Source organism: Strongylocentrotus purpuratus, unplaced genomic scaffold (genome assembly GCF_000002235.5).
Source record: "Strongylocentrotus purpuratus isolate Spur 01 unplaced genomic scaffold, Spur_5.0 spur5_scaffold_20, whole genome shotgun sequence".
Classification (NCBI taxonomy): Eukaryota; Metazoa; Echinodermata; class Echinoidea; order Camarodonta; family Strongylocentrotidae; genus Strongylocentrotus; species Strongylocentrotus purpuratus.
This window is the reverse complement of record NW_022145606.1, coordinates 48,497,099-48,524,700: the sequence shown is the minus strand read 5'-3', so window position 1 is coordinate 48,524,700 and position 27,602 is coordinate 48,497,099. Positions and strand designations below refer to the sequence as shown.

General features: G+C 39.9%; 1 protein-coding gene across 1 annotated transcript in view; it reads left to right on the top strand.

Moving 5' to 3' along the window:
• Positions 1–27,602, top strand: part of LOC105440679 — a 57,970-nt gene that overhangs the window by 16,017 nt on the left and 14,351 nt on the right. Inside the window, exons 5-16 of the mRNA XM_030994024.1 lie at positions 154–193; positions 460–971; positions 1,491–1,530; positions 2,385–2,926; positions 6,994–7,033; positions 7,301–7,812; positions 9,198–9,237; positions 9,516–10,027; positions 10,777–10,825; positions 18,211–18,719; positions 19,464–19,512; positions 26,537–27,039. Coding sequence (XP_030849884.1) covers positions 154–193; positions 460–971; positions 1,491–1,530; positions 2,385–2,926; positions 6,994–7,033; positions 7,301–7,812; positions 9,198–9,237; positions 9,516–10,027; positions 10,777–10,825; positions 18,211–18,719; positions 19,464–19,512; positions 26,537–27,039 — 3,348 coding nt within the window. The remainder of the gene's footprint in view (positions 1–153; positions 194–459; positions 972–1,490; positions 1,531–2,384; positions 2,927–6,993; positions 7,034–7,300; positions 7,813–9,197; positions 9,238–9,515; positions 10,028–10,776; positions 10,826–18,210; positions 18,720–19,463; positions 19,513–26,536; positions 27,040–27,602) is intronic.

Sequence of the window (27,602 nt, the reverse complement as noted above, 5' to 3'; positions counted from 1 at the left end):
AGGTAAATGAAATACTTTGTATTGAGGCACTTCACAAACACTTATGCATTAAATTTGGTTACATTACGAAAATGGCCTATTTACTTGCATTCTTTAATATCGTTTCCTTGAATCACGTTCTTTTCCTCATTGCTTTTTAAATATTCTTTATAGGAGTGGAGGTGGTTCTCTAAACAGAAAGAACACCGTCCAGGTGAGTGAATTTAGCTATACAGGTGCATGCATTTCGCATTGAAATATTTAACAAAGGGTAGTCCTCTGAATTTTACTATTAAAGGGAATTGCAAAACAATTGCATTATTGTTGTTGAAAGAACTCAATTAATTCTCGAAATATGAAATTAATACTTGTATTTTCAGCATCACTGACGTGGAATTTTATATGTCCACACGTTTATTCTCAATATTTGAATCGATGTATATAAAAGAGACAAGTTTGTCTGTTTGCATTCAATTGCAGAATACTAGGCTTCAGATAGAGCAATGCCAGCTATCTACTGAGATGACAGAAAAGTTGTTGTCCTGCTTCAAATCCTTCACCTCACTGAACCATCTCACCATCTCAGACTCCTCTCTCAGTTTCCCTCCTTCTCCTCCTGAGCTTCCATCCGTCACAAAGCTATCAGCCGACAGAGTGACGTCACAAAGCTATGAAGGTCTGCTCTCATCGCTTCATGGCTTGGAAGAGATCGATATCACTATCGGAGATACAAGGACAGAAGACATATCTCAGATCCAGACTAGTCTACGTCGACATCAGGCAGGACAGGATCTCACACGCATCGATCTTTCTTCTCTCCAATCAGAGGAGAATGTATCAAGCATGTCGAGAATGAGGATGAGAGGACTTGGTCTTCTTATCACAGAATGTCAGGCGATATTGTCCGGAGTTGTTTTCGGACTCCAGGATGCAGTGATCGATCTTGTCCAGTCTTCAACGCGTTTAATGTCAGCTAGTCTGTATTTTGAACAGTGAGTAACTATTATGTCAAGTAAAATTGATTGAAAGCTTGTTTACCCCCCCCCCCCCCCCTTTTTTTTTTTTACCCCTCATTCGGCATTGAAATGGGCCTTTAATTTCTTTGGCTAGGCTGATGTGTTACACCAGTCAATTAATTACCAAAGTATCCACCTGAAGCCGATTTAACTTGGATAACGAGTCATTGAGTACCAAAGATGATAGTTACTGGTGTTATGTTAAGACAAAGGTCATGAAAGGTTTTGATTTTGTTTTATTTATTTCAATACGAGGATAAAAAGAACCTGCTTTCAGTCGCAAGGCTGAACAAAACATCATCATTAATAAATACACATTTTTCTCAACATTTTTAAGAAGATGTCAAAGCAGATAATATTAAAAAAAAGCCCTATAAAAAAATTGTTTGACTTTTGAAATATGTAAATCGGCTCAATTATGTAACTTGTTATTCACAATTGTTTAAACTGGCTCTTTCTTTCTCCCCACTTCTTCATCTCTTTGAAATAAAATAGGTTTTCTGGGTCGCTAAACTCCGCTAAACATGTATCAAATGTAAGTATGCTCTAATTGTACGTGTCCATATATGCGCCTTATTCGTTTCTTAATATTTAAGAAAGCATTTCACACTTTCTACCAAATAGGGAGTTGGATTATCGGAAATAATATTCTTTAAAACAATGAATTTACTTCAGTTTGGTATGTATTCATATATCACACTAAACATTATACGTTGTCAGATGTGTTCATGCTAGAAATATAAATATATTGACAGTACACAGGTATTCGCAATAAACACAAGTACATCAAATGTATTAAATGACTTTGGTTTGCTTGTAGTTATTTGTTAATTAATAACTAATTCAAATTTGAAAATGGGGATATTAAGGAGCCTAAGGTAAAAGCATAGCTTGTTGGCTATAGCCCCGTAGTATATTACAATTATAATTCCAACAAACTTGTGGGAAGGAACTAAATACAGTTGAACATTTATACAGTAGGTATCGTTTCCTTTTTATATTGTACATTTTTCTATTGAAAATTAAAAATTAATGAAATAAGCCAAACGATTAGATAGAAAATTATAGCTAAGAAATGAATTAAGATAGGAAATTTATTCTAGTTCTGAGCGCGTGTCGATCGATGAGTTCAATGATTTGTAAGATTCTAGGAATTTGGTGTTAATGCTGTTTCTTTTTTTCTCCTTTCCTCTCAAAACCATCAATATCTTTCTTTAATGAAATGTATTACTATTTGTAGTTTGACATGAAGTTTCAAAAGAACTCGATAATAAGAAGTAATGATAGGTTTAACGGATAAATTTGACCTCTGTCTCTGAAATTACATGTGGCTCTCTAATGTAATGATGTAACAATGACTATACTTGTTCTTTCTGTATGTCATCATAGATTGACATGTTGACTATAAAGGACTGCCAGCTACCTACTGAGATGACAGAAAAGTTGTTGTCCTGCTTCAAATCCTTCACCTCACTGAACCATCTCACCATCTCAGACTCCTCTCTCAGTTTCCCTCCATCTCCTCCTGAGCTTCCATCCGTTACAAAGCTATCAGCTAAGAGAGTGACGTCACAAAGCTACAAAGAAGTGCTCTCATCGATATCTGGAGTGAGAGATATCGATGTCTCTATCGATGTTACAGAGACGAGCAACACTTTTCAGATCACCACCGCATCCAGGCCTATGAATCAGACTAAGGCTATCATCATGGATGAACAGTTCTTTGTTCATATCAGACTACACGCCTTGCCAGCACTTACCGCAGACAGGAAGATTGAATCAGGAGAGACAATTGGAGGACTTAGTCTTCTATTTGAAGACCAAACCCAAAAAACACAGCGGCTGCATGTGTCCGGGGTGAGGGGCAGAGACGAAGAAGCCTTGGTGGACCTGTTTGTCAAGACTAAACAACTAACGTACTTGAATTCGGGGTAGGTAGCCTATAGTGCCTACTACTACTAGACCTAGTACTACTAGATCTAGGTCTAATACATCTAGGTCTACTAGGTAGATCTCGATCTAGATCTAGTCTAGGTCTAGATCTTTATTCATGTATGGTGGTGTGACCATGGTTCACTATCTCAACAAATCAGTAAGATTTCGAAAGTCTGATATCACTAATGGAAAGAGAAACCTAAAATTACCGAGAGACGAAATTTGTTATGGAATATATTGGAGGTGAAATGAGTAAATATGAACTTGCCTACGAGGGTCTGTAAATCTTTATTTTGAGAGCAAATGTCATTAAAATTGTAAATAAAAAGTGGTACCAACCAGGGGCGGTAATTTCTTTTCATAACCGGGGCGACAAAGTGAGAGGGTCGAGGAAGCATAGATCTAGACTAATAGGCCCGAATTCACAAAGGAGGTTTGTCGACAAACCTTGTGTTTCGTACGTCATTTGACGCGTTTTACGCGTTTTTTACAAACCTGGTTTGTAAAGAACAAAAGGAGGTTTGGCGAAACAAAAGGGGGTTTGAGCTCAAACCTTGGTCTGAGCTCAGACCTTGCTTTGTGAATTCGGGCCGTAGAGTCTAGTCAACAAGCTAGAGGGGCGAAGGTAACGGTAGTGACTACTAGTACTAGTAGGCCTAGATCTAGGCCTAGATCTACCCCCTTACACTTTCACATGTTTTTGAAGTTTAGTTGTATAACAACATTACATTCCTTAGCAAAACTATTTTAGACCTATATACAAACAAGCAAGATGTTTTTTCACACTTCACTTTTACATTGCCGGTAATTAGTGTGCAGTCCGAAGGGTTGTAAATATTTAGTAGATCTAGGTGAATCTTTAGGAAACTTTAATTAGTCATGTATGACGTAATGAAGGACCTTGAGTTTGACTTAATAATACTATTTTTAGAAAGCTGTAGACCATTTCCCTTTAGGAAGTTAGGCGACAATATTTGTATAACCAGGCTGGAAGAGACTCCTTAAAAATTAATATAAAGAGCGAGCGGAATATTCATTTTTTTAACACTGATCTATTTCTATACCTCTTAATCTTGTAAACATACAGTGTAAACTGTGCTTACGTGATACCAACGAAATACAGATTTGATACAATATTTACTTGTACATTTTGAAGGATATTATCCGAGGGAGTGTAGAGACCGAGCTAGAAGATGTTCGCACTCTTGGGCCCTCCAGAGCCTAACATTATTAAACAAAGAAAGAGTGTTGCAGTCTTTATTCAGTAGAATATTTGCTATACATGTGTGTGTGTGCACTTGTTCAAATTATCCGGGGAGGGGGGGGGGGGGGCTGGGGGATTTCCCCCTAAACATCGCCGCCCCTGGTATACTGATTGTATGATATTTTCCTTCCAAAATATCCAATTATCTTACATTTGATCGATTGAATTTTTCGATAAATCAGATGTAAACCTCCGTGCACGATTTAAGGTCTCGTGGTTTTTATGACTTTTTCGTGAGTTGCAGCGCGCACGCCAATCCGACATCGAAGTTTAGATTGCGATATCTCCGGCATCCTTTGACCATAATTGTTTGTAGTTAGGATCTACACCACTTTGTAATTAAAAACTTTGCCGTCCGGCATTTGCTAATAATTGAAATAAATAAATTTGTGTAGAATATGAGAAATCATGGATCGAATATCACATTTTCTAATATTTTAAAAAATCTCCGCGAACTTTGGTCACTACAGATTTTTGTGTTCATGTCGTTTTTTTAATTTTAAGATAGCATGAACACCAAATAATGTATTTAAATGGTATTTAATGGATTTTCTCATTATTATTGATATCATTATCATTATTTTATTTGTGATTAGTATTACTGTCAAGATATACAAAATAGCCAGACACTCTCATAAATGAGTTCTACAGACTGTTTATTGACAACTACATCAACATCTAAATTCATAGAAATCTGCTGTTACGCAAATATTACATATACGTACGGTCATTTAACTACTCCATTACCCACGAGTGTAGTCCCGTACAAGTTAATTTCCCAATTCATATATATCTGCTGTTACACAAATATTACAAATACGTACAATCATTTAATTATTCCAATACCCATGAGTGTAATTCGTACAAGTTAACTTCCCAGTTTTAAAATGTCCGAAATTAAGACAATTGTCCGAAATAAGGTGAAAGCCTTTTGCTTGGTATTTGCTATATCAAAAGATCAAATACCGACATGGTTCCTACGACGATTCGATGCTTGGAGACTTGTGAAGGTTGATGTCCCGTAATCGCTTGTTACGGCAATCGGTCACGTGCTTCAAGATCCCGGATATACTGACTCGGCGATTCTCGGATGCTAATTCGACGATTCGATGCTTGGATGCTTGGATGCTAATTCGACGATTCGATGCTTGGATGCTAATTCGACGACACTCAGCGTGCTACTAGATAGTAGTGAAGAACGTTCTTGTCCGCTCTTACGGCTATAAATGAAATTATCAATATATCCTTCAAAATACATGATATTTAGTTTCTACGGTTTCAACACTTATTTCTAATACTCATTTTCGAATAAAGCAAACGATGAAATAATAAAGGTTATTTCACCAGACTTTCTTTATCCGGTTATAACAAAACCAACATGGTTTCCTCCCACTACACTTTCATTTCATTATTAACTAGGGTCACCAATCTAACTGACCCGGGCAAAAATAAGATTTAATTGCTATATCAGAAGATCCAAAACCGACATGGTTTCTACGAGGAATAGATCCCTGGAGACTTGTGTCGGAAGGATGATGACCCACAAACTTAATCAATCATTATAAGAATTTCGTTATGTCAATAAAAATTCGTTAGAGAAATTCTAGCACAATAATTTCAATAATAACTTGTTTCTCAACATTACTACTAGGTTGTACTGCGTTAATTCATTAACACAAAATAAAATGTTCTTTTACATATAATTTCAAAATGTATGCATGAAGCGTTGAAGCATTTATATCAATAAACGTATATAATTATCCCTATCGAACGACGCTCAGGAGAACGATAGTTCATGAACGGCTCTTTCGTCATGTGTTCGTGAATAATTACTTTTGATACACATACGAGCTAATTTGCTCTAACGTGGTGCTTCTTGCACACTTTGAACATGTAAATTATCTGAATCTCATTATCACACGTAGGTTATGTATAGAAAGCTACTTACAGTTATGTTGACAAAACTGTGCCAATGGCAGGAAAATCGAGGTTCTGGGCTACATGGAGGATACCTCTCGTACCGGTGTCGCCTGAGGAAAAGGACTGCTTGCGCCGAATACAAAATCAAGGCTCTGGTAGCAACTTCCACAACACACATAAGGGTACATGTTCAAGACCTCTCACACGTCCAGCTACAACCTCGTCTTCTAGTCAACTGCACTGATTTAAGTCCACACGTACACACCTTTAAGCATTCTCGGCACCACACCCTAATTTGCATATATTCAGACAAGCGACATATTTTCTATCACTAACGCCCTCTAATGTCTAGATGACCTTGAAAAAAGAAAAACAAATACAATAAGAACAAATTTCCCATTTTACTCTGACAATTACCATTATTATAATATGGTTAACATCATTATTGTTATTGTTAGTAATGTTGCTTTCATTCACCTTTGTAAAGAGGGGATGCACAATAGGCCATTTTCGTAATGTAACCAAAATTAATGCATACGTCTTTGTGAAGTGCCTCAATACAAATAATTGCATTCACCTGATAAGAATAATAGTATTTCAATAGACATAATCCAAACTGCATACATTAGTTGTTGTCAGGTTGGACAAGCATTATGGCTTAACCTACCTAGCAACACTTAATATATGCTGTTGCATTCTGACTATTGAAATACTATTATTCCTATCAGGTGAATGAAATACTTTGTATTGAGGCACTTCACAAACACTTATGCATTAAATTTGGTTACATTACGAAAATGGCCTATTTACTTGCATTCTTTAATATCGTTTCCTTGAATCACGTTCTTTCCCTCATTGCTTTTTAAATATTCTTTATAGGAGTGGAGGTGGTTCTCTAAACAGAAAGAACACCGTCCAGGTGAGTGAATTTTGCTATACAGGTGCATGCATTTCGCATTGAAATATTTAACAAAGGGTAGTCCTCTGAATTTTTACTATTAAAGGGAATTGCAAAACAATTGCAATTTTGTTGTTGAAAGAATTCAATTAATTCTCGAAATATGAAATTAATACTTGTATTTTCAGCATCACTGACGTGGAATTTTATATGTCCACACGTTTATTCTCAATATTTGAATCGATGTATATAAAAGAGACAAGTTTGTCTGTTTGCATTTAATTGCAGAATACTAGGCTTCAGATAGAGCAATGCCAGCTATCTACTGAGATGACAGAAAAGTTGTTGTCCTGCTTCAAATCCTTCACCTCACTGAACCATCTCACCATCTCAGACTCCTCTCTCAGTTTCCCTCCATCTCCTCCTGAGCTTCCATCCGTCACAAAGCTATCAGCCGAGAGAGTGACATCACAAAGCTATGAAGGTCTGCTCTCATCGCTTCATGGCTTGGAAGAGATCGATATCACTATCGGAGATGCAAGGACAGAAGACATATCTCAGATCCAGACTAGTCTACGTCGACATCTGGCAGGACAGGATCTCACACGCATTGATCTTTCTTCTCTCCAATCAGAGGAGAATGTATCAAGCATGTCGAGAATGAGGATGAGAGGACTGGGTCTTCTTGTCACAGAATGTCAGGCGATATTGTCCGGAGTTGTTTTCGGACTCGAGGATGCAGTGATCAATCTTGTCCAGTCTTCAACGCGTTTAATGTCAGCTAGTCTGTATGTTGAAGAGTGAGTAACTGTTATGTCCAGTAAAAATGTAGCTAAGCATTGTCTCTGCATGTTAGACGGTGCCGTCCCTCAATCAATGCCGCGTTAAAGCATCGAGTCAAACAAACTCTCTCGGGTCTTTTTTCAGAGAGTTCTATTCTTTGCTGGTGCTATGAAAGAAGGATAAAGTATCAATTTATTGGATTTTGTTGTCTACATAAAAAATGCTGTGGATATATTTATTTCATATATTTGAAATTTGGAAGGATGTTTGCATGACTTATCCTTCATGGATTTTGAAGATGAACCACAGTATTATTTTACAAATGATCTATATTTTTTTTTTTTTTTTTTTTTTTTTTTTGGGGGGGGGGGAGATTTTATTTCTGCATTTGTTCCATAAAATATAACTGAATAACAAAGAACATATAAATGTAAGGTATAATACAACATAAACAAACAATAATTTCTTCATGTCAAAATATTATTTTACATAATATATGTACATATAATAACCAAACCTAACATTTCCATAACATATAATCATAAATTTAAAGTATTATCCGAATTATTATGTTAGAAAAGTTCAGGAGACCACAATCATAAGCCTCGACACTAGGTTGACTTCAAAAATTGTTATCATGCTTTTTGTACACAATGCCTAGCACTGAAAGTTGAGGGCCTTATATTCACTGAGCGGTATTCGTTGATTTCCAAGTAATCGCCTGTACTTGGTTTTCCGAAGCTCTTGCTGACTGTTTGTTATTGAAGTTGGCATCGATAGATCTTTTATTTCACTTGCTCGGCTCACGTGCTAAACCAGTCCATTAATACCTGAAGTCGATTTAACTTGGATAAAAGAGTCATTGAGTACCAAAGATGATAATTATTGAAGTTAAGTTAAGGCAAAATAAATGTAAGGTAATTTTCCCAACGTTTTGAAGAAGATGTCAAAACAGGAAATATATTTTGTTGCAATGCTCTAGAACAAGAACACGTTAATCATCTGATCATTACTGAATTTAGACTTCGAGAAAAATTGGTAGAATTTGTATTACAAAAAACATCAGTTATGTAAGCTCATATTTCCGTGGTAATTACTCAAACAATCTTATGAAAATATGATATCAAACTTCCAACTTTAGGACTACTCTCTACGAATGGATATAATCTTAAGGAAGAATAAATGGCTTTCACATCCTTATTTGTCAGATCGAAATATTTCAAACTTTTTACGAAATAATATTAGTATCGTACAAGATTCGGTGTAAAAGGATTTAAGGTGAAATACGACTAGATTTGTCATTATTCGGAAACATTTTGGTCGTAATGTGTTTTTCTCAAATGTTTAAAGTGGCTATATGTGTTTTCCCTTTACTCCTTGATCTCTCTTTGAAATTATATAGGTTTTCTGGGTCGCTAAAGTCCAATGAACATGCATTGAATGTAAGTATGATCGAATTGTACATGTCCATATATACGACTTATTTTTCTCAAGAAAGCAATTCCCACCTCCTGCCGAACAGGAAAAAAAGTATCATACACATAAAAATGATATCTACATCAGGTTTTGTTGATGTTGTTTCTTATTCTCCTTTCCTCTCAAAACCATCGATATATATTTATCTTAAGATATATATTCCTACTTGTAGTTTTTACTCTAAAAAAAAAATTGTTTAAATGTTGTAAAAATGACGACTTTTCCTTTCTGTATGTCATCATAGATTGAAAATATGACAATCAAGGACTGCCAACTATCTACTGAGTTGTGCTCCTGCCTCAGATCTTTCACCTCACTGAACCATCTCATCATCTCAGACTCCTCTCTCAGTTTCCCTCCATCTCCTCCTGAGCTTCCATCCGTCACAAAGCTATCAGCCAAGAAAGTGACGTCACAAAGCTATGAAGGTCTGCTCTCATCGCTTCCTGGCTTGAAAGATATCGATATCACTATCGATGATGCAGAGAGAGACATACCTCAGATCACAGCTTGTCTTCGTCGGACCGGAGGACAGCAGCTCACACGCATCGACCTTACATCACCATCATCACTCCCAACAGAGAAGAGCAGTGTATCGAGAGAGACGATGAGAGGACTGGGTCTTCTCATCAGAGAACAAACCAAGGACCTGCAGCGGCTTTGTCTGTCCGGGATAAAGTGCTTGGACGAAGAAGACTTGGTTGAACTTGTCGAGTCGTCAACATATTTGAAAGCATTGGATAGTCTGCATTTACAGTGAGTTCGAGTAGATGTTCATATATTATCAATGAAATTAAAGAAGACAAAATTAAACAGAAAGTCTAACTTACTGTAAACTATAAAAGTCGAATAATAGGTTTGTTTGTATGTGCTTTTGTTTCATCAAATGTTAAATAGTGAGTTAATATTTCAGCGCTTTTGAACGTATTACGAACTATCAATTCAAGATAAGTAAAAATAAACACACTACACAAACTGTTGGAAATTACAAATACATTTGAAATTGGTTAGATGAAAGGAGGGGGCATGGAAATACTATCAAAAATTAAATGCGATAATTTCCCATGGGAATCCTCTAATCCGCCCCAGCCAGCTCAATTAGTGCTTCTCGCGGTGTTGGGGGTGTTGTGGGGGGGGGGGTATTGGGGTATTACTATCATCTTTTTCGTATATCTTTACTTATTTTCTTCCCATACTGACAATACCAACATTTACACATTTTTAGGCAGTAATTTTCTTTCAACTCGCATTCCCCACGATACTACTCACATCGTCTACCATTGTTTTTCATGCTTTATTTGTTGAAAGTCTTGATGATCTCTTAATGATATATATATATATATATATATATTCAACTCACTAGGACACTCTGTATTTTAGTATCATACGGCACAGGCCGTGTCCAGTATCAATGTTATGTCATGAATCACCCCAAACAATTCCAATTGTTTTTGTGTTATTTTTGTGTTTTTTTCGCTTTCAACTCTCTATATCAAATACTATAGGTCTCTTGATGGTGGATGTTTCGAATACGGTAGAGAATCGAGTGTCCAGGTAAGCAGATATCTTAAAGTAATACTATACGACTACTAACATTTAGGAAAGCAATTTATTATTTGCGCCTGAAGGGAAACGCAAATAAAGGTTCTTTTTCAAGTAATAAAATCAAAGATAGCTCTTACATATACAAAGGTGTGATTGGGCCACAGCTTGTCACGTGATTTTGATGGTGAGAATTGTAATTAGCATATTTATCTTCCGGTCTCTTGTTAATTGTTATATTGAACTGTTTGAATATGCATAGCGGTCAATTTATTAGCGTATCTTTGCGTCGTACCCTAACCAAACAACCCTACGCGTACCCATTGTTTGCAATGTCATAGCAGCGCCCATGTATATACTAAGACTGGACGGCTCGAGAAAAAAAACACAAGGCATGAGATGACCATTACCATTAATTTCTGTTAACGAAGTGCAATCGAGGCTATATTAGGGACTTTTAGATTTGCACGTCGACAGCTTTGACTGCAACGTGTGACGTCATTTTAAGGCACTGCGCATGCGTTACGTCGTCTCAGTCGGCGATCGAGAATGCGTCAACCTTGAATTTCCTAAATCTAGTACATACATACATATTGGTATTTATATAGCGCCTTTACATGCTCAAGGTACTAGTATGCCGCGTGCGCTTAAAATATACAATTCCTCAGGTAGACAAAGGAACATCCCTTCCCTGCTATTATGTAAAAATGTGTAGAACAGGTGTCACACCTGTTCTACACATGTTTGCATATTAATTTGTTCTGAAAGTGCTGTGCAGCGCCTTGCGGTCGCTCTCACAGGCTCTCACATTTTCTCTTTTTTCGCTTGAAATTGTTAATTTTGTTGCATAAGTTTTATACCCATGGATTCGTAATGTTTCATGGACCAACACTGTGCACATGAGAAACATGGAGAATTCGAGATTTGTCTCCATTTCTTGGTTGATTTACTTGACAATTTTGTGTCAGATTTCTGCAGCTTCTTATGTGGATACTACACATAGCTATTCAGTCTGTTCACTAGCTAAGAGGACCTTTCAAGCTGTGCGGTCAAGCAATGCTCTCTCTGGAACTGAGAAGGGGCATGCTATTGTGTTTGAGCTAAAACCCTTTCTCTCAAATCACAATACTATGACTTTGGGGTTCAATGTCATTCAGTATTCCGCTGTTCTTCTACACGACCTGTGCCCATACCACTGTGCAGATGAATGTGAACTCGACACTGAAGTCTGTCTCAGAATTCAGTCACTCGGTGTGTGTCGCAAACCATGTTCTGTACATGTATATCTGCAGGCCTCACAGCAACAGCTATGTTCCCGCCATTGGAAGTACGGGAAGAGGAAGCGATGGAGAAAGCGTGGGAAAAGAGGTGGCAGAAGATCCACCGTTTACCATCACATCCCTGCCATCATCTCTCAGACCAGGAAGTCTGTACAACATCTCCCGGCTCGCAGAGGTAAGCTTATAAAGCTTCCAGCCCAAAGTTCTACCAAGTCCTATCAACGTGCATCCCAAAGTTCCAGCAAGGATCATCAGGGTCGATATCCGCATGTTAAGATAGGCCATTGGAATGCACGATCGATGAACAATAAAACGATTGCGATTTGTGACCTAATTCTCGATAGTGACCTTGATATGTTGATTGTGACCGAGTCATGGCTCAGAGGAGATTTTCGCGACAATCATATCATAGCTGATATATCCACCACATTACCAAACTACCAAGTCCTACATGTCCATCGGCAGTCGCGTGGTGGTGGGATATGTGTCATTTACCGCACAGGTCTGAAGATCACTACGAATGATGCTCATGATTTCGTAACATTTGAACTCATGGACCTCTCAATTCGAACCTCTCCATCAGTAGTATTCAGAATGTGTGCTATCTATCGACCACCCCCGTCTGCAAAAAACAAATATACCTTTGAAGGGTTTGTCCGTGACTTTCGTTCGTTGCTTGAATCAGTGACAGTCGACTGCCATCATCTTTTATTGATCGGAGATTTTAACATCCAAGTTGACAATGCTTTTCTGATGTATTATACTCGGTAGGACTTGCTCAACATGTCACTGCACCCACTCATCAGGCAGGGCATACGCTAGACCTTGTCATTACACGTAAGGATAAACATCCACTTCTTGACACATCCTGCATTTCCGGACTACCGTCAGATCACAATGCAATAGTCTGCACCCTGAACTTTACTCGCCCCCCTTCAACCAAGAAATTGATAAAGTGTCGCAAGCTGAAGGACATAGATGTAGAACACCTCATCGCTGATGTCAGAAGTTCCCTTAGTGAACTTCCTGATGTTACTTGCCCATCTGATCTTGCTGAGCAGTACAATCACGTTATGGAACATCTTTTGGACAACCATGCCCCGGAAAAGACTGTACTCATTTCAATTCGACCAAACGCCCCATGGTACAACGAAGATGTCCGGGAGGCGAAACGCGAAAAACGTCGAGCTGAGCGTCGTTTGTCAAGAAACGAGAACTCAATCAACAGGGAAATCTATCGTGAAAAGTGTCGGTTATATAATGATATTCTTTCCGACTCCAAGTCCAGTTACCTGCGGGAGGAGATTGAGAAACTTGACAACAAGGGACTCTTTCAGTGGATGCAAAAGTTAACATCTCCCCCATCATATGAACGAAGTCTGCCGAGCCACGAATCGGATAAACAGTTGGCCAACGACTTCGGATCTTTCTTCCAGAACAAGATCCTAACAATAGCTGATGAGTTAGACGGCCGTCAAACTGTACATGAGGCTATGCAACAAGGGACTATTCATCCTACTTTCTCTGAATTTCACCCGATATCCGAGGATGATGTTCTCAATGTTATCAAGGAAAGCCCATCTAAATCATGTCGACTAGATCCTGCCCCCACCTGGCTCATCAAGAAATGTATTGATGTTCTTATCCCGTTCTTCACTAAACTTGTGAACCTTTCACTTTCTTCTGGGATTGTTCCTTCCTCATTCAAGACTTCACATGTCATCCCAATCTTGAAAAAACCTAAGTTAGATGTAGAAAACATGGCAAACTATCGGCTAATTGCCAACCTGATGTTCCTTTCAAAAGTCTTAGAACGGATTGTTGCCAATCAACTAAGGGCTTACCTTCAGGAGTTTCAGCTCTTTCCTCCTATGCAGTCGGCATATCGTGAGGGTCATTCCACAGAAACTGCTCTCCTTAGGGTTTACAATGACATCTTGCTAGCGTTAGATAAAGGACAGGAGGCCATTCTGGTGCTGCTTGATTATTCAGCAGCCTTTGATACCATCAACCATGACATGCTGATTCAACGCTTCAGTCACACATACGGCATAGAAGGTTCTGCTCTAAAGTGGCTCAAGTCATACCTCGAAAACCGGAAACAACTTGTAATCGTAAACGGAGCCAAATCAGATGAATTCCCTCTAACTTGGGGGGTACCGCAGGGCTCAGTAATAGGACCTTTGGAATTTGTTCTATATACTGGTCCTGTGAGTGACGTCATCGCAGCCCACAAAGGTATAAGCCACATGTTGTATGCTGATGACACCCAGTTGTACATCGTTATGCAACGCAATGACCTGACTGATGGCATCTCGTCTTTGGAAGACTGCGTGACAGATGTGAAGTCTTGGGCTAGTAACAATAACATGATGCTCAATGCAAACAAGACTGAGCTCATCCACATTACATCACAATTTAGGAAACGGAACGAGTCTGTCAGCCTTCACATAGACGGAGCTGTTATCACTGCGACCAATTCTGCAAGAGATCTGGGTGTTATCGTTGATAACTCGTTAGACCTAAGAGAGCACATCCGAAAGGTGTGTCGGGCAGCTAGCTTCGGTGTTTATAGGATTGGGAAAATCCGGAAATACCTTGATCGCAGCTCTACTGAACGACTAGTTAATGCATTGGTTACTTCCCATTTAGACTATTGTAATTCATTATTAATCAACTTACCTGCTTCTCATCTGGCCCCACTTCAACACATACAAAACACCGCTGCACGTCTCATCACTCGCACTAGAAAGCACGACCACATCACTCCAGTCATCCGCACCCTACATTGGCTCTTAATTCCCCAACGTATCCAATTCAAGATCCTTCTCCTCACGTTCAACATCATCCATCATCGCGCACCATCATACCTGATTGAACTGATCTCACCCAAACAGACTACCGGCATGAACCTTCGATCATCATCCAGACCCCAGCTCGCACTTGGTCCTCGCACCCACAACCGCTATGGTGACATGGCCTTCTCAGTCTGTGCCCCCACTCTTTGGAACACTCTCCCCGCCAATATCCAGCACTCACCCACCATTGACATTTTCAAAAAGAATCTAAAAACTCATCTTTTCCAAAAGCAACCCAAATAACTCTAAAATAAGTTCGAATAAATATTACCATGCCTTTATTATGTCTTTTTAAATTATTGCTATTACTGATAAAATGTTAATTTCCAAGGAATTTACATGTTTTGTTAATTTCTTTAGTAATGTTGGTAATGTTTAATCTTCTTGGTAATTTAAGTAATGTTAAGTTGTTAAGTTATGTTAGAAATATTTGATATTTTTGTTAATTTAGGTAATGATAATTTGTTAAGTTATGTTAGTAATATTTTGTTTATTGGTAGTTTGAGTAATGTTAATTCCATTAGTAATATTGATTTTTGTTTTAAGTAATTTTGATTTGTGTACATGTACAGCGCTTTGAAACTGTTGTCACAAGCGCTATATAAATTTGTCATATTATTATTTATTATTAATAGCAGTGAAGGGATGTTCTTTTGTTGAGGGTAGAATGAGGAACTGTATATTTTGCTCTCTTTCTTTGTCCGTGATGTTCATAGTGTTACTTCCTGCATGTATATCGTCGAGTGCAATCTAAAATGTCTAATTGTAGTCAACATGGGCAGTTAATTACATTGACACGCATGATCAGTCGGCGTTCGTCGTGTTCTCGTCCACTTAATCTAAAAGTCCCTATTATCAAGTAACATATACTAACTGGATTAAATGAATACGCTTTTGTTATCGCAATTGAGTTGTATTTTCCTTCGTTATCATTGTCCTGATAGCGCCCTAGAAGTCAATATAAGTATGTATGCTGTGATTTTCAGTATTCATTTATTGTCCACCGTTAAGCTTTAATCCAAGATGGCGGGGTCTCATTATGTACCCGGTTTCCCATATAAACACCATTAACGTGTAATGCTAGGAGTCCACTGGGCCAGCGCCAGTTGGTGCCAGTTTGCGCCAATGCAATTTACTGTGGCGCCTAGTGTCGCCAATAAGGTGCCTAGTGGCGTGTAGTGGCTCAAACTGCCTTCCAACTGGCTCGTGGTGGCCCGTAACGGCACCAAATTTGAATGTGGCGGCAAGTAAATTTCAAAATGTTTGAAATTTTCGTCGCGCCACTTGCATCGAACAATCAGCGCCAAGTGTCCGCCAAGTGGCACCAAATGGCGCGAACATATCGCCCTTTGGCGCAAATAATCCGCCTATTGGAATCCACTGGAATGTAATGGCGCGCGCCAAGTTGCGCCAATGAGATTTCGCGCCACATGGCGCCACTTGGCGTCAAGTGGCACCTTGTTTGCGCCACTACGCGAGCCAAACGGCACCCGATTGGTGACTACTTGGCGCCAAATGCCACCTGGTTGCCCGCCATTCGGCGCCACTTGCCGCCTTTAAAAGCAGGGCGGCATCGCAGGACTTTCTCACTGTGATGGCGGCAGTTCTCCAAGCTCCAGGGATGAGGTTGTGCTGGGCATCCTCCTGGTCCAACATGCGGACGTCCAGTGCCTGATAGCGCTTCCTGATGAGGTTGTGCAGCATGACGGCAGCTTCAACGAGCAGGCGGACTGTGCCTGGTTCCTGTCTCATCTGGCCAAGGAAGCACTGGAACCACAGAGCCAGAATACCAAAGGCATTTTCAACCACACGCCTTGCCCTGGACAGCCTGTAGTTGAAGACCTTCTGCTGTTGGTCCATGTTACGACGGCCATAGGGCTTCATCATGTACGTCCTCATGGCGAAGGCATCGTCTCCCACGAAGAAGTACGGCATAGGGTGCTCTTCATCATCATGGGGAAGAGGAGCTGGATCTGGGATGCCTAAAGTTCCAGCTTCAATGCACTCTTTCAGTTCACTGTTGTTGTAGATCTGGGCATCAGACTGATGGCCAACCCTACCCACATCGATCCACAGGAACTGGTACTTTGAATCTACCAGAGCCATCAGGACAACCGAGAAGAACTGCTTGTAGTTGAAATAAAGGCTGCCTGATTTGTTGGGCTTCTTGAGACGGATGTGCTTTCCATCATAGGCTCCCAGACAGTGAGGAAGATTCCATCTGGCTTCAAAATCACCTGCAACCTCAAGCCAGCCTTCATTGGTTGTGGGGAGGGAGATGACTTCTGCAGCATACTCAACCACTATCGCTCTGGCTACATCAGGGACAAACTTCTGGATGGTTTCCTTGCCCACTCGGAAGTTGTAAGACAGCTCGGCATAGGTGGCCCCAGTGGCGAGATGGCGCAGGAAGACGGACAACTTGAGACCAGGGGGAATGGCCTTCCTGAAGATGGTGTCCTTCTTCTGCAAGTGGGGTGTAAGCCTGACCAACAGGTCATCAAACATCTCTGGGGACACCCTGGTGTATTTCTTGAACTTCCTTCTGTCATTCTCCCTCAGCTCTTCCATCAAATTGTGGTACTGTCCACGTTCGGCCTTCAACTGTGGGTGGAGCATGGGTCTAAACCACCAGTTGTGCTTCATTTTCTTCTTAGGAGGCTCTTCTTCAAGATTGGCCAGCATAAGTTGATAGGCAGTGGCCACCTCAGCATCTCTCATCATCTTCTGATGGAGCAGCATCATAACTCCAACATTATCAAAAGCCTCAGACATATCAAAATTGTAAATATTTAGTAGAGATGTTGTTCATACAGCAGCTGAGGAGGGTCTGAACCAGGTAGCCGATGGCCGGTATTTATATAGTCGGCAAGTAGCGCCAAGCGGCGGCAAGTTCAAACCAATTTGGTGACCTTTGGCACAAACTAATCACCAAGTGGCGCAAAGTAGCAGTCTATTGGCGCGAATGGCGCCAACAGGGTGAATTTTGGAATCAAATGGCCGTGTAATGGCGCGAACTGGCTCAAACTGGCGCAACATTTTGGAGCAAGCCGGGTGGCATTTGGCGCACGCCATATGGCATCCAGTTTATTCCACTTGGCGACACATGCCGAGCGGACATTAATTCGGCGCCAAAGCGAGCCACTACGCGCCAATCACATAATCTTTGGCGCGAACTGGCACCAACTGGCGCAGGCCCAGTGGACTCCTAGCATTAGTAACAATCTAGTCTCTCTGTATTTCGTTATCCGTCCTGCAGGTAACGAGATGTCGACTATCTACTGAAATAACTGCCAGAATGTGGTCCTGCCTCAGATCTTTCACCTCACTGAACCATCTCATCATCTCAGACTCCTCTCTCAGTTTCCCTCCATCTCCTCCTGAGCTTCCATCCGTCACAAAGCTATCAGCCAAGAAAGTGACGTCACAAAGCTATGAAGGTCTGCTCTCATCGCTTCCTGGCTTGAAAGATATCGATATCACTATCGATGATGCAGAGAGAGACATACCTCAGATCACAGCTTGTCTTCGTCGGACCGGAGGACAGCAGCTCACACGCATCGACCTTACATCACCATCATCACTCCCAACAGAGAAGAGCAGTGTATCGAGAGAGACGATGAGAGGACTGGGTCTTCTCATCAGAGAACAAACCAAGGACCTGCAGCGGCTTTGTCTGTCCGGGATAAAGTGCTTGGACGAAGAAGACTTGGTTGAACTTGTCGAGTCGTCAACATATTTGAAAGCATTGGATAGTCTGCATTTACAGTGAGTTCGAGTAGATGTTCATATATTGTCAATGAAATTAAAGAAGACAAAATTAAACAGAAAGTCTAACTTACTGTAAACTATAAAAGTCGAATAATAGGTTTGTTTGTATGTGCTTTTGTTTCATCAAATGTTAAATAGTGAGTTAATATTTCAGCGCTTTTGAACGTATTACGAACTATCAATTCAAGATAAGTAAAAATAAACACACTACACAAACTGTTGGAAATTACAAATACATTTGAAATTGGTTAGATGAAAGGAGGGGCCATGGAAATACTATCAAAAATTAAATGCGATAATTTCCCATGGGAATCCTCTAATCCGCCCCAGCCAGCTCAATTAGTGCTTCTCGCGGTGTTGGGGGTGTTGTGGGGGGGGGGGGTATTGGGGTATTACTATCATCTTTTTCGTATATCTTTACTTATTTTCTTCCCATACTGACAATATCAACATTTACACATTTTTAGGCAGTAATTTTCTTTCAACTCGCATTCCCCACGATACTACTCACATCGTCAACCATTGTTTTTCATGCTATATTTGTTGAAAGTCTTGATGATCTCTTAATGATATATATATATATATATTCAACTCACTAGGACACTCTGTATTTTAGTATCATACGGCACAGGCCGTGTCCAGTATCAATGTTATGTCATGAATCACCCCAAACAATTCCAATTGTTTTTGTGTTATTTTTGTGTTTTTTTCGCTTTCAACTCTCTATATCAAATACTATAGGTCTCTTGATGGTGGATGTTTCGAATACGGTAGCAAATCGAGTGTCCAGGTAAGCAGATATCTTAAAGTAATACTATACGACTACTAACATTTAGGAAAGCAATTTATTATTTGCGCCTGAAGGGAAACGCAAATAAAGGTTCTTTTTCAAGTAATAAAATCAAAGATAGCTCTTACATATACAAAGGTGTGATTGGGCCACAGCTTGTCACGTGATTTTGATGGTGAGAATTGTAATTAGCATATTTATCTTCCGGTCTCTTGTTAATTGTTATATTGAACTGTTTGAATATGCATAGCGGTCAATTTATTAGCGTATCTTTGCGTCGTACCCTAACCAAACAACCCTACGCGTACCCATTGTTTGCAATGTCATAGCAGCGCCCATGTATATACTAAGACTGGACGGCTCGAGAAAAAAAACACAAGGCATGAGATGACCATTACCATTAATTTCTGTTAACGAAGTGCAATCGAGGCTATATTAGGGACTTTTAGATTTGCACGTCGACAGCTTTGACTGCAACGTGTGACGTCATTTTAAGGCACTGCGCATGCGTTACGTCGTCTCAGTCGGCGATCGAAAATGCGTCAACCTTGAATTTCCTAAATCTAGTACATACATATTGGTATTTATATAGCGCCTTTACATGCTCAAGGTACTAGTATGCCGCGTGCGCTTAAAATATACAATTCCTCAGGTAGACAAAGGAACATCCCTTCCCTGCTATTATGTAAAAATGTGTAGAACAGGTGTCACACCTGTTCTACACATGTTTTCATATTAATAGCAGTGAAGGGATGTTCTTTTGTTGAGGGTAGAATGAGGAACTGTATATTTTGCTCTCTTTCTTTGTCCGTGATGTTCATAGTGTTACTTCCTGCATGTATATCGTCGAGTGCAATCTAAAATGTCTAATTGTAGTCAACATGGGCAGTTAATTACATTGACACGCATGATCAGTCGGCGTTCGTCGTGTGTTACGAGTGGTTTCCTCTACCCGTTGTCCCCAGGTCCTTTGTTCCACAACAACAGAATACACAACACAAAGTGGTTAGATTTCAGAGGCTGATCTTCATTATTGAGCTTCGTTCTTCAACTCCAAATATTAGACTAACTCGTCCTGAGGACGGTCCGTACAATGTATCTAGATTCGGTAGATACACCCATCACACTCCCCCTCATAAATTAGCACTTATACCAGTAGGAGAAGTGCTATAAAAACATTTCTTTTTCAATGTTGTTTCAGCAACTGCTGTAAGAATACAAAAACCTGAAAGTATTTATAAGTATGAGGTCTTTGTAGATTTAGAAATCTGATAAACAAGTCAGCTTGTAAAACTATACAGTACCAGCATGCAAATGGTATCACAGCGTTGTCTAGTGGTTTCCGTTCATACAATAAAATTGAGTATGAACAGCTATAAGTAAAAACATTAACCATTCTTTTATCATCCTGCTCTATCATCTTCATCGCTGACTTTTGCATATATCAGAAGTCATTTGTACTTAACATAAAACAAAATACAATTCAAATCGCAGAGAAGTTCACCTTAAATGACCTATCAATATTAATATGTCTTCATGCTTCTTCGCAAGTTTGAATCTAAACATATTTCTTTGCATAAAAATAATACTAAACAAACTCCAGCAACATTAAACCTGTCTGAAAGATAATATAATATAGCCTTCACGTCAGTTGTAAAAAAATGTTACTATTAATCTGAAGTTTTGCATTGTAGTGTAAAACCATATCATCTGTGTTGGTTGAGTATTAAATATTTTCAAGAATAACTTTGATTACTTTATATCCAGAACCAAAAATATGGTAAGCCACCAAAATACTTTTTGTTCCAAAGTTCCTTCTTTTAATATATTTATCCTGCCTTGGATAAAACATATAAATCAATTTACTGTTTCTATTTTCATATATAAACATGCACAGACAAAATGATGACTCACTAGGCTTTCTAGTTCCTTGTGTTTGTACCAAAAGGGTTTTAACACAATAATATTATCATGCATGTTCAAATTCGTCAACGAATACGATAAGCATATCACATACATATATACACTGGTTTACAGACATCTGGAAAGCAAACATAAGAAAAATACATTTTTCTGTGAGTCCAATAAACAGTTTCAATGAGTCAGTCTATGTTCACAATGCTTTGTGATTATTAAAGAAACCATCAAAGTTAAAAGTTCTGGTTTCCTTTCTCACATAGAATTCCAATGAATTCACCAATGTTCAACTGTTCAAGAATGATGCTTTACTGTAAGTGTTCAACTGTCCAAGAAATATGGTTCACACAAGGGTTGTTTACTTTTCCATGTGAATATATCAATTAGTTGCTCACTTCTGTCCAAATATCACACACGAGATAAAGCGTCCGCAATAACATTGTCCTATCCTGGCACATGTAGAATGTCCAATTTGTATTCTTGGAGCAGCAAACTCCATAGCGTCAGTCTTTGGTTTTTGTTTTTCATTCTGTTGAGGAATGTCAGGGGATTATGATCAGTTAATACCCTCACTGGATGTTGAGATCCACTGACATACACGTCGAAACGTTCAAGTGCAAGTATCAAAGTCAATGTTTCTTTTTCCACAGTTTCTTTGAGAAGAATGATATGGGTCTGTCGATACCTTCAGCGTCTGCTTGAGTAAGAACTGCACCAGCACCCACATCGCTCGCGTCCACCATCATGCTGAACGGCTGGTTGAAATCCAGAGCCATCAGTACCGGATTGGTAGATAAGAGGGCTTTCGCCTGGTTGAAAGCACTCTCGCAGTCGATTTCCTTTTCAAGATTTTTCAGTTTTGTTGGGTTTGCACGATATGGTGCCTGTTTGATTGGGGTCATATCTCCCACACCTACATCATGCTTAACAACATCAGTTCGAGAGGGAACATCAGCAAATAACTGTGGATATGCACTCAACAGCTCTTTCACGTCGCTCCTCTCCTTCACAGATAAGTGTGTTAGTTTGTTATTGATATGTGCTAGAACCTCTGAATTTTTCAATTTCACACATGGGTTCTCTCTCTCAATCTTGCACACTTCTTTCTCAACTTCACACTTTGAGTCACATTCAACAGCACTCAACACTGGTTGTGCTTTACTCTCGTCATCTCTTCGGATATATGGCTTAAGCATATTCACATGACACACACGTCTCTTCTTCTGCCTATCTGGAGTATTGACAACGTAGTCGACATCACCAACTCTCTTAGCAATAGTGTACGGCCCAGAAAATCTAGCCTGCAGAGAATGACCAACTATCGGCAGTAAGACCAAGACTTCATCTCCTACCTCGAAATTCCTCTCTTTGGATTTCCTGTCATACCATGACTTCATCTTCTCCTGAGAATCTGACAAATTCTGTCTGGCAACCTCCCACGCCTTATGCATTCTCTCACGGAAAGTACTCACATACTCCAACACATTTGCTTGTGAATCATCACACAACAGTCTCTCTTTTAGCAACTTCAATGGTCCACGTACTGAGTGACCGTATACCAACTCAAAAGAACTGAAACCAAGCGACTCTTGTACAGCATCCCGCACAGCAAACAATAACAAGGGAACTCCCTCATCCCATTGTTTCTCTGACTCCATACAATAAGTTTTCAACATATTCTTCAAAGTCTGGTGGAATCTCTCCAGTGCTCCCTGGGACTCTGGGTGGTATGCACTCAAAACTACATGTTTTACGCCCAGTTCCGTCAACACCTGATTGAACACCCTAGACATGAAATTTGACCCTTGATCAGATTGTACAGTTTTTGGTAGCCCTACAGTAGTGAAAAATTTCACTAACGCCTTTGTCACATTATTCGCTGTAATGCGCCGCAGTGGTATCGCTTCGGTATATCTCGGCGCAGGGCAAATTATCGTCAATAAGTATTAATTACCTGCCTTAGTCTTTGGCAGAGGACCTACACAATCTACTATGATCCTAGAAAATGGCTCATCGAACGCCGGTATTGGCTTCAATGGTGCTGCTGGTATTTTCTGATTCGATTTACCTACAACTTGACATGCGTGGCAACTTCTGCAAAAATTTGCAACATCTTTTTGCACACCTGGCCAAAAGAAATGAGAAAGAATTTTCTCCTGGGTTTTAAGTGAAGCTTCATGAGCAAGGCTAATTATGTCCTGCCTGTATGTAGAAGGGACTACAATTTGGTGGACTTCTTTCAACACCTCATCTGCAGGGATATCTGCTGGCCTCCACTTTCTCATTAGCACACCTGCTTTCTTGTAATAACAAACAGGCACAGTCAATGCCTCCTCCTCAGAAACAGCTCTCTCATTCAAAGAAATCAACTGAGGATCTGTCTGTTGCTCCTTTAGCAACTTACTCTTTTTCAAAGATAGTGGTTCAGATTTTTCACCATTTCCTACGCTATGAACCTTTCTCGCACTCTCATTCACATTGGAATCAGACTCATCCTCAACCAAACGACAAAAGAAAGAATCATTTAAGTCAACATCTATTTCATTAGACTTCTTCTCTGACTCAACTTTCTTAGCCTTTGAACGAGTTACAGCACATGCTGGGAACGCTACAGGAAATTCTGCAACCAACTCATCTGTCTCAGAACTTTCACAAGGACTCGAACTTACTACTGGACATGACACGACTCTATCACCAGCGAGATCATTACCTAATATGATGGATACCCCTTCCACAGGAAGTGATGGTCTAACTGCCATCTTCACCATACCAGAAACAAGGTCTGACTTCAAGTCTACCACATAAAGGGGTGCCTCCACAAAGCCGTCTCCAATGCCTTTGAGCAAAACACTAGCACCAACAGAAGAACTATCACAAAAGGGCAACGCACTTTCCAAAATCAAGGACTGAGAAGCACCAGTATCCCGCAAAACTTTCACTTTTCTTGCTACATCGCTCTCTGCTACAGATACATAACCTACAGACACAAACGGTTCATACTCTTTCTGAATTTTTTCCATGTTCGCTGGAATAATTCCACTTTGTGAGTTTGACACAGTTTGTACGAATGCATTAGGATGTGCACTAGATTCCTGTTTCTTAGCCTGAAGTGAAGGACACTTTGACTTTATGTGCCCATACTGTTTGCAAGCATAGCACATTCTTTCCTCTGTTACCTGTCCTTGCTGGGACTGCGGTTTTATTTCATCCTTTTCTTGTGATGAACTAGTTTTCTGGCTTTTGCTCCAGTTTCCTTTTTTCTTAGGTTCTACGCTCACTTTGTTTGAGATTTTGTGTGTGAGCACATAATCATCAGCAATTCTTGCTGCTTCATCCAGCGAATCGACGCGCTGCTTCTGGAGATGTATACGAACATCCAGTCGAACGCTGCGCTTGAATTCCTCAAGCAGAAGAATTTCACGCAGTTTATCATAATCATGATCTACATGGAGAGACGAGCTCCATCTGTCAAACAATTGCTCTTTTTGTTTTGAAAACTCCATATGAGTTTGCGATTCCTCCTTTCGCGCTTTGCGAAATCGCTGCCTGTACGCTTCGGGTACAAGTTCATAAGCTTTTAGCACGCTCGATTTTACTTTATCGTAATCCGACACGTCGGCCATCGACATTGCTAAGTAGGCATTCCTAGCCTTACCGCTAAACTTACTCTGAATCAGGTGAGCCCACATTTCCCTAGGCCACCCCATGCTTTGAGCTAATTTCTCAAAGTGTGGAAAGTACTTTTCCACCCCTTCCTCTTCGAATGGAGGGACCATTCTGACATGCTTCGCAACGTCAAAATGCCTATCAGCATTTCTGCTTTCTTTTCTGTTTAGGGCAACAAGTTTCTCCCTCTCCAACTCTACTCTCGCCCTCTCTAATTCCAACTCCTTTATCCTCACTTCATCCGAAACTGAAGACCTAGCCTGGGAATTTAATTCAGGAGACCGAGACCTAGACCCTGGAGGAGTCACACTGATACCGTCCGCCGCCTCTGAAGACAAAACCTCTTCAGAAACCAGAAACTCGACAATCCTGTTCAAAATGTCCGACTTCAGCATGTAACGTTTAATGCCAACAACCTCATAATGAGCTGCTACATCTAATAATTCAACTTTAGTCAACGAGCTTAATCGCTCCGCAGACGGATCCCTAACAAACTCTCCCAACGAGAACTCGCTAGCCATCATGCAAAAAACCTAGTCTCCTAAATTACCTAGGAAGAACTAGAGCCTGGCTGTTATAATCCCCAGCCAACCTTACAACACCTAGATTCTACAATATCCGAGAAATCTAGACAACCTGACTGTTATAACCCTCAGTCAAACCCTGCAAATCCATGCAGAAACATGAGAAGACAACAATGTTTTTCTCACCACACACACCACGAATGCTCGAACCTGAAACGGCTACCCCAGCGGTGCCCGACGATATCATCTTAACGAACCGACATCGACAACACACACACACAGTACACACCGAACAGTCCGCTTACAAGTAACGTGTATGAAACTCGTCGCACGCAATGTAATGCAACATCCCAGCGCTAATATGATCACAAAAATCACCTGAAAATCATACTTTCCACTTTATATACCTGGCCGAGCCCCCATTTGTTACGTGAGGTTTCCTCTACCCGTTGTCCCTGGGTCCTTTGTTCCACAACAACAGATTACACAACACAAAGTGGTTAGATTTCAGAGGCTGATCTTCATTATTGAGCTTCGTTCTTCAACTCCAAATATTAGACTAACTCGACCTGAGGACGGTCCGTACAATGTATCTAGATTCGGTAGATACACCCATCACATCGTGTTCTCGTCCACTTAATCTAAAAGTCCCTATTATCAAGTAACATATACTAACTGGATTAAATGAATACGCTTTTGTTATCGCAATTGAGTTGTATTTTCCTTCGTTATCATTGTCCTGATAGCGCCCTACAAGTCAAAATAAGTATGTATGCTGTGATTTTCAGTATTCATTTATTGTCCACCGTTAAGCTTTAATCCAAGATGGTGGGGTCTCATTATGTACCCGGTTTCCCATATAAACACCATTAACGTGTACAATCTAGTCTCTCTGTATTTCGTTATCCGTCCTGCAGGTAACGAGATGTCGACTATCTACTGAAATAACTGCCAGAATGTGGTCTTGTCTCGGATCCCTCACCTCACTGAACCATCTCACCATCTCAGACTCCTCTCTCAGTTTCCCTCCATCTCCTCCTGAGCTTCCATCTGTCACAAAGCTATCAGCCGAGAGAGTGACGTCACAAAGCTATGAAGGTCTGCTCTCATCGCTTCCTGGCTTGAGAGATATCGGTATCACTATCGATGATGCAGAGAGAGACATAGCTCAGATCACGGCTGGTCTTCGTCGGACCGGAGGACAGCAGCTCACACGCATCGACCTTACAACACCGGACACACTCCCATCAGAGAAGAGCAGTGTATCGAGAGAGACGATGAGAGGACTGGGTCTTCTGATCAGAGAACAAACCAAGAACCTACAGTGGCTAGGTCTGTATCGAGTGATTTGCACAGACGAGGAAGACTTGGTTTACCTCATCGAGTGCTGCAGACATGTGAAGAAGATGTCAGAGTTGAGGTAGGTTCTTGTTCAAATTGTGTATAAAATAGATTAAAATCCTACTAGACGATCCTGTTTAGTTAATCTGCCGTGAGGAAGCATAATGATACGAATGCGTGAAAGGATGCAAAGGTTAAAACGGGGGTTTAACATCCAAGTTAGGATGGGCTTGGGTTTATTATTGCTCTCAATTGTTATTTTAGAATTTTCAATGTACAGTCGCAATAAATAGAATTTGAATACCTGTATTGAAAATCAAAAATGTTAATATACAGTTGCATGTATTATTATGAAACGTCGACAGGTAAGATATGGTAAGTCCATTTTTACTTTAAACAAAATCATATCCAGATAAAATGAATTATCATTATCACAAATTTTCATTATTATTATTATTAATATTATTGTTATTTTGCCACTACTATCATCATTATCATCATTTATTATTATTGCGTTTACTACTGTTAATATCATCATCATGCTATTATTGTCACTATCTTATTAATTATCATCAGTATCAATATTTCTGGTTGCAAGTAGGCCCTACTTGTTTTATTTTTAGGCAGAATGGCGAATCACCG